General features: G+C 34.0%; 1 protein-coding gene across 9 annotated transcripts in view; it reads left to right on the top strand.

Annotated features, from left to right (window-relative positions):
* Positions 1-8,727, top strand: part of LOC106464660 (sorting nexin-29-like) — a 92,003-nt gene that overhangs the window by 46,602 nt on the left and 36,674 nt on the right. For 8 of the 9 annotated variants that reach the window (XR_002611799.1, XM_022392424.1, XM_022392422.1 and 5 more), the window contains 3 exons: positions 4,102-4,275; positions 6,267-6,330; positions 8,201-8,329. Coding sequence is in view for 8 of the 9 variants with exons in the window: in XM_022392424.1 (XP_022248132.1) it covers positions 4,102-4,275; positions 6,267-6,330; positions 8,201-8,329 (367 nt within the window). In the remaining variant the exon portion in view is untranslated. The remainder of the gene's footprint in view (positions 1-4,101; positions 4,276-6,266; positions 6,331-8,200; positions 8,330-8,727) is intronic. The other variant, XM_022392420.1, reaches the window with a different exon arrangement.

Genomic DNA, 8,727 nt, shown 5'->3' with positions numbered 1-8,727 from the left:
AGGGGCGTCTCTCCACGGAGTACTGAGGCTGCTTTTGTTGATGATCCAGGACAGTCTGGAGAGAATTTGGACTCTTTTTTTTTTCTTCTGGCACCTTTTTTCACTCTACTCACAAGGCCAATTTGGATCAGTTAGTCAATTCAGTTTGTGAGGTTCGGGGACTTTCTCCGGTTGCCGTTGAATCTACTCCTTCCTTGATGGCTGAATGGTTCAGGGTACCTATTTAGTTTTCCTCCTTCATCTGATATTGCTGTTTATGCTGGGAGATTTACTGCTCTATTATGTAATGGGATAGATATACTTTGTCCCTCTCATTTGTCTAAATAGCAGGCTTTGGCTTACCACCGCTAGGTGGATGTATGTTCCACAGACAAGATCCTCTTTTGAATATGTGTGGTTCCAAACTGGACCCTGTGATCACTTTGAACAGATCACAATTTCTCGAACTCGTTTGACCCTCACTCCTATTCTGAGATTTCTTCTCCACCCTCCACAACAATTTTGTCAGAAGCCTATCAGTGATCTCCACATCAATTTTAGGATGACTTGGGTCTTTTGCTGACTTCTACTCTGGTAAGATTGTCAGCTTCTGCTCTGTCTTTAGTTTCCTAGCTTGCATGTTGTTTGGATTTATTGTATATAGATGCCTTGTTAGAAGGAGTTTGTCTACCTGCTGTAGCCCTGAATGAGTTATGTTAGGCTGCCTTTTTTCATCTCTTGGTATTTGCAGGTGCCCTAGAAGCATCAGAATCATGAATTGATGTCACCCATTTGCTTTTTTTCCTTCTTGTTGTTGGCCTCTATACTTTCTTTGGCTCCTGTTGGAAGTCATGGCATGACTGCTTGTCCCAACACCCAGCTTCTGTTCCTCACTCAGTGGATACTCTGAATAGATTCTATCCTTAGTTTCAAGACTCCTCCACTCTGGCAAACTGTCACCAACAGCATCGAGAGGGTGGGGGGAGTGAGTTACAACAATTGAAGAACACCTGGAATTCCTTCACCACAGATCCATGAGTACTTCAGGTTCCGGCATCTGGGTTGGTTATTCTGTTAACTGCTCCACCTTCATTATCCTTCCAACCTGTGGTATTTTCACCCTCACAGATCTGTGGAGTATGGATCTTCATTCCAAGGCTATCAGAGAGTTATTGGTAAAGGAAGTGGTAGAGTCGATCCTGTTCTTCCGGGATTTTATTCCCAATAATTTTTTGTACCCAAGAAGATGGGAGATTGTGGCCGATCATTGGTTTTTCTCATCTCAACCAGTTCTTAGATCCTCCCAGGTTCACAGTGGAGTCTTTTTTTCAATCTAAGTTGGCATTCTTCACCAGGTCTGTTGATGACCATCTTCGATATTGCTGATGCATATCTCCACATTCTCATAGCACAGTCATACTGCCACTATCTACGTTTCAGGTTCTGCAATACAAGGATCTGATTTTTGGCCTAGCATCTGCACCTTATGTCTTCTGCAGAGTCATATGAGTTTTTCTCTTCACCATCATACTTTGGGCCTATGCACACTCCATTATATGGACAACTGGTTACTTCTGGCACCATCTTGTTAGTTGGCAGAACAACACACCCAGATTCTCCTTTCAGAAGCCACCAAGGCTGGCTTTCTTATCAGAGATGAGAAATCCATTCTCTTGCTGAATTACAATATTGTCCATCTGGGTATCTTTTTCAAAATGTTTTAATCCGGGCTCAGCCAAGTCCCATCTGGCTCCAGGCTATGGAACAGGTCATCAGGCTCTTACTTTCGTCAATGGTTCTATCTCTTTTGTGGATTTGGGCATCCCTTGAATCTCTGATTCCTTTAAGATGAACACACTTACTTTCTTGTTGTGATTCCGGTGGTTTTGAACACATCACTCTATGTCTATAGGTTGGAATCCAATCTAAAGTATATCTATATATAACATTGTGGTCCAGTTGCCCTAGCCACCAATGTGGGATATAGGAACCGAGACCCCTTAATTCCAACCCCGAGTTGTGGAACCTCAGCTATCTGGTTGGGGCTGGCATATGATGATTATTACTCATGTACTATTCCACCCTTGATATAGGAACTAAGTTCTGGGTGTGGAGCATACCTGTCGTGGATGTAGTGTGGTTCCCCCACTCGGGTACCACTCTTATCTTGGTACACCCCTCATCTATGCAGATGCTTTCAGTATGGATAATGCCCGCACCGGCCCCTCCACCTTCTCAATGTGGGATTCTAGCTATAAGTGTCAGCGGATGATAAGTACGTTTTGGAAATTAACATTTTCCTAAATTGAAAATGTATTTCCAATAATACTTACCTCTACTGACACTCCTGCTCTTCCTCCTCAGTAAGAGCCAGTATTAGAGACTGGGATGGTGTTAGTCTTGAAAAAGTGATAAAATTATCTGAATGAGGTGCTTATATACAGTACCAAGATAGAAGGTGCATTGATGTAGGTGGAGAGTATATCACCAAAGGCAACTGGTGGGGTATAAAAGACTGTAGCAAGTGAGAAAAAATCAGATGGGCAAAGTTTAAACCCTGGAGGTCAAGGAATAGCTATAAGTGTTAGTGGAAGTAAGTATTATTGGAAATACATTTTCAATTTTGGAAAATGTTAACTTTCATGTGGTTCTCTTGGCTGTTTAATAAGTTTCATGTGTTCTGTTGTCTGTTTAATAAGTTTTCATGTGTTCTGTTGTCTGTTTTATAAGTTTTTATGTTATTCTATAACCAATAAAATGTTATATTCTCTGACGGTCAGAATTAAAGAACAATTAGCAGATAAAACTTCTAAGAATAGATTATAGGAAATAAAGAAGCTGACTTGGAATCTTCAAAGTTATTTATTGTACTACTACATAGAAAACATTTATAATTGTTTACTTAAGGTAAGGGTGTGGTGACCAAATATTAATTGTTACCTGTATGATCACTGTTAGTATACACCAAACCACTGAAAGACCCAATGGAGAGTAAAACAACCACTTACAACAGACATCCCTTATGAAGGTAGACTCCAATACATTGGAAAAACAAAAAGATCAACAGAAGTCAAAGCTGATGATCATAATAGATATACAAGACTGTAATAATGATCTGTCTGCAATATCCCATTAGAAAAGAAGTTCATATTATAAGTTGGAATAATAATAAAAGAATGGGATATGAACCACTCATAAGAAAAATAAAAACCTTCTACATACACCTGACTTATAACATAAACCTAACTTAACCTAACATAAAAGTGGCCAAAACCTGGATACCCCACATGAAAGCATTAAAATTAGTTACTTGGTTCATGTCCTAATGGTGAAGACCCTGGATAAATGAATAACACACCGACCTCTTGGTCAAAAGAACCAGAATCAAACCCCACTCAGTACCACCACAGCAGAGCTCTTCTCGAGACTTCCCTGAAGATGACAGTAGGTTACAGCTGAAACATAGGATAAAAGCTAGTTACTAATTAGTATCCAGTAATATATATAATATTAATAACAAGTTAATAATGAGAGTTAGGTTATCTTACAGGCTACTATCTAATAAAGTGATTTACACTTGAACTTCAATATAAATTTACAGAAAAAGCCTTTATCCAAATATTTCTATCACTCAGAATTTGAGTTCCTTAGTTCACAGATTTTATACAAAATTCACTAATGGCAATAATTATGTTTCTATGACACTGTTTTTTTCCAGTATTTGATTAGTTCTCTCTCTCTCTCTCTATTGATACTTTAATATGATGAAAGCTGATGACTCAATATTTAAGTTTTTACTTTTTTCACTTCCCTTTGATATTTAAATCTTGTGTTTACTTACATTTATTGTGGATATTATTTGAAGTATTAGTATTTCATTTAATTTTATTTTTATTGTATATAGATATTTTTGCAAAGATGGTGCAAGTGAAGATTATTATGTGAAATAATTGCAATACTTTAGATGCGTGAAGTTTTGTGAATTAACGGGTTCACTTCCTCTCTGTGCCTCTATGTACATTTGGAAGGAAATTTTGTATAATGTGAAACAAATGTGAGTGTGTGTATAACTACAATTTGCACTTCAGAATAACCCATTATTTGCATTTTTCTCACTTCCAGAAGATTCAGCATCCATTCCTAGCTATGGAGATGAAATGGAAAACGCTGCAGCTGCCCTAGCCATGACCCAAAAGATATCGGGCTGGGCCAACTCTTCAGGAGGAAAGACACACACTAAAGAACAAAAAATAACAGAACCTCGCACTCGCAGTGATACCATGACCATGAGTGCAGGTTATCATAAAACTGGTTAAAATGTTCTTGCATTTGAAAAAGATGTTGTTAAAAATACTTTTAAAAAGTTTACATAAAAAATATGGATGTGATTATAAGATAGATGTATATACAAAAAAGTATTTCAATTTTTAGATTAGAAGATCAGGTTCATGGTTGATATTGATCATTTAAGTTGTCTAGAAGATTAGGCTCATAGTTTATTGATCAACTCATGATTTCATTAAATGAAAATAAAAGTTGAATTTAACTTGCAAGATACAGAAGTAATTTGCCACTTGACTCATGTTTTTTGAGTACATTATGTGTGACAGTATATATACTATGATTTCCTAAGACAATATGTTAAAAGCTTCTAAAAATGACCTACTATGTTCAGTGATTTAATGAATATGTTAACAGCTTCTCAAAAATAACCTACTGTGCTCAGTTATTATATGATTATGCTAATGGCTTCACAGAAATGACCTACTGTGTTTAGTGATTTTATAAGTATGTGAACTTCTCAGAAATGACTCAGTGTTCATTGACTGTATGATTTCATTGAGAACAAGTAAGGTTACTTGCAGTTTCTTTAACAACAAAAACTAGTTAACTGTTCTTTCCTGAAAATGTGACACTAGGCATTCTAAGCAACAGCAGTGCTATAATTATGTTCATATAAGCATGGATAACATACTTGGTTTCCATTCTAAATGTGTAAATGGAACTGTCTTCAATAAATTACAGTATGTTATACTCAGAAATTGGAAATAAAGCATGGTACTTGTAAATCCCCCCATCCCCTGCTTAAGCATGTGAACTGGCTCTGCAATAGTACTTATTGAAAAAGCCAACCTGAATATGGCAATTTACACTGGTAGTAGAGAAATGAATTACCTTGACTTATTAATATGATCAAAAGTGTGCACCAGTAGGAATAAGTATTTAAAGTATAGTACAGTATACACTCCCACTGATATGCATGTGTCTTCAAGATTCCTTTCTTGAAAGTGTGCAAATGGAAATGCTTCTAGTATTATAACAATTTAAATATAGAGTGAAAGTATGAAAGTCAAAATCATGAACAACTTCACTTCAAAATTACATGTAAAGTTTGTTAGTTTGTTATTCAGTAAATGCTTGGGGTTTTATAACCTGCTCATGGAGTTGAGTTGATTACTGGATGACAATTTCATCCTGTACTGTGATTGGAATGTTATTAATATAAAATTTTCTAATTCTTGGAATTCCCTAATGGAATACGTATAGAATACAGAGTTAAAAATACAATAGGCCTAATTCTGATGTCTAATGACATATCCATTGATAATCATGCTTTGCCACCTTGAAAAAGGTGTTAACAACATAATTAAAATATAACTTGTTTCTTTTTTGAAACTAGTTATTTTTCTGTTATGGAACTAAATCAGGCATAAATAGGTAATGAAGTTAATTTCTGTAAAATCTGTTATTGATATTCGACAGGAAAACAAACATGGATCCTGACAAATTATTTTTGTACATTATTATACTTATGGGATTAAAAAATTACTGGTAAGAACATTTGTAAAATAAAATATTATGGAGATAAAAATGCCCTCTTGAATAATTTTCAGTCGTACTTCATATTCAGACATTGTACAGTTGTCATTTCATTAGTTAAATTGTGCAAAACTAAATAAATTCTACACATATTATAATTCACATTTTCTGCTGTGAAAAATGTAAATGTACATATTATTGAAGCGTACAAGCAACTTGTTATGAGGTATTCAGAAACATTGAAGTTTTCATCAAAAAGTACAAATGACAGAAATGTTCACACAAATTTGACCATTTTAGGGATGCATCAGCTTTACTGTATAAAGCAATAATGTGCAAATTTATCTTGTAATAAGCAAGTGAAGTACACATAGTAACAGTAAAGTTTTTTTTTCTTTAAAAACACCTATATTGGAAAAGCATTACAATAAGTTGTGGAAATATTTACATTTTGTTTTCATTTGTAGATGAACTACGTGAGGCTTTGTTGACAGTCCTTCAAAGGAAAACAGAAGCTGAAGAACAAATTAGGTAAATGTAGCTAATTGTTTTAATGTTATTTTACATTAATGTATAATTATTGCTGTGAGATGTATAAATTAAGTAAATTTTAAAACATTCTTTTGGCAGTGAGAGGGAGGGAAAGATTCAGAGATTATTTAGAAAAATTATATTTAAAATTGAGCAAGTCTCAAAGAAGGTATTTCAAATGTATTCTAGTGTAGTTGGTCTTATAAAATATTTTCTCAAGCAACTTAGTAAATTTTCATAAATAAACCTTGGTCATGAAATGACCAAAAACTTGTTTCAAAAAGATATCCAGTAAGTATATCAAGAAATCAAATATTGAAATAAGTACTAATTGTTTGTTAAATTATGAAAATTAGACTTATTTCAAAATTAATAAATTGGTTTAACAGAAGAAGATACAAAAACTTAACTCAAGTAATCTTTAGGAGAATTACTTGTACTTTTACTCCACTACCTTACATTTTATACATTACTGTTCTCAACACACACAAATTTATGGCAGACAATCAGTCAGTCAATTGCATTCATTGCTTACATAAGCAGGTTTGCTATCCCCCTAGTGGCTGGCCAAGTCACAAGCATCACTCTTTTCCCGTGGTAGCGGATGTCCAACTCCGACATCATTTCTCTTGAAGATAATGGCAATCCTTGGCCATATCATCATAAACTGTTCAAGTTTAAACACATTTTGCATAATTCCGTGTCCCTATAATGTATGCTGTGTTTTGTTTCTAGGCCTCATGGCCTGAAACATACATGTAGGGTTGAGAGAACTGCGGATGAGTGTACTTCTGTTACTTGAGTACTTATTCAGTAGATACCTTTTTTTACTCTAACTTAAGTAAATTTCAGCATGGATACTTGTACTTGTACTTAGTAACTTTTTGACAAAATACTTTTACTTGAACTTGAGTTACATATTTTAGTACTTTTTACACCCCTGTTGTCAAGGGAGTACTAAGATAAAACTGAAGAAGTAAAATTGAAAATACTGTAGTCACAAGTGAGAATTTCTGGTTGAAGTTCACTGAAATGAATACCTATGAATAGCAATAAGGAATTTTTCTCAATACCTTCTTCCCACAGGCAAGTTGAATTGGTCAAGGCAACAAATAAGAAATTCTTGAGTGGCCATCTAATATAATAAAGATTATCTTAGTAACAAAAAATTAAATATTAAGGTACTTCATCAGGGTGGTTAAATAATACCAACCAAAATTACATTAAATAATAAATTGTAAAGGTAGCACTTACAAAACAGCAAATTATCCATTGATCCTCACATTCTAATGCATTTAAAACAACTTTTAGCCCAATATTTACCAACAATTATTTTCATGATTTTTTTTTGTAAAGTAAGAATTTTTCATATAATTTATAAATTTATTCAGCGTTTTCAGAAAACTAAAATTTTTCTACAGTTATGAAACAAATTGATTTATTGAGACTAGAAGCTGCTGTTGGGAATAATTTTTTTTTTTTATTAATTTCTGTCTTGTCTGTCAGCTGATGGTTATTCTGAGTTATGGAAGATTTTTTTCCAATGGTTTTTGAATAAGCAGTTTTGTAAGTTCATGTACATAATATGTAATTGCCAATCAATAGATCTGTTTGTATTACAGGATGTATGCAGTGAAAGTTCATTCAAATTTTGTGTACATTTGTGGAACAAAATAGCACAGTTCTTTTTGTGCTTTGAATGTAGAGGCTTGATATGAAATACAAAATTAACATAACATGGTAGTATAGTCAAACAAAATTACATTGGTTGAGAGTACAGATAACAATTTTGTTTACAATTTTTGCCTAATCAAAATTCAGAAAAAAGAAATGCACCTGTGTTTCTCTCAGTAATTTGTGTATTCTTCAGCTCTCTTCGATCTCTACTGCACCAAGAGATGGAGTTGAATGCAGGATTGCGAGCAGAAATAAAGGATGTGAAAAAAGATCAAGAAGAAAAAAATGAAAAAATTGAAGCTAAATTTCAGACAGTAACAAGGTAAAAACCATACCAATTATTTTTTTAATCTAGACTTTTCCTAAAATATGTATTGTTGTTTAGCCAGAAGGAAGTTTAACATAACATGATGGGCATTACTTTAATGTCTGAAAGTTTAGAGAAAGTTTGAACAAAATATTAGCCCTCTCATCACGGGCAGGTCAAAGTGCACATCTCGCGACTTTTTATAATGCTACATTCAAAGCTTAATTAAAGTACTTTCTTACCAAAGTATACTAATAACCTTGCATCAAAATGTAGTTACATAATGAAATGTTAACATTATATAAGTTCTTAATTTTATAAGGAAATACTTTATAAAATCCGTAATCTCCACTAGTTTGAGAATTGTGACATTTACTCTCTAAGTCTTCCCTCTTCCCTAATTTATTTACCAT

The sequence above is a fragment of the Limulus polyphemus genome, unplaced genomic scaffold (genome assembly GCF_000517525.1).
Source record: "Limulus polyphemus unplaced genomic scaffold, Limulus_polyphemus-2.1.2 Scaffold1712, whole genome shotgun sequence".
Classification (NCBI taxonomy): Eukaryota; Metazoa; Arthropoda; class Merostomata; order Xiphosura; family Limulidae; genus Limulus; species Limulus polyphemus.
Note: the sequence above shows the minus strand (reverse complement) of the source record. Positions and strands in the feature narration are given on the sequence as shown.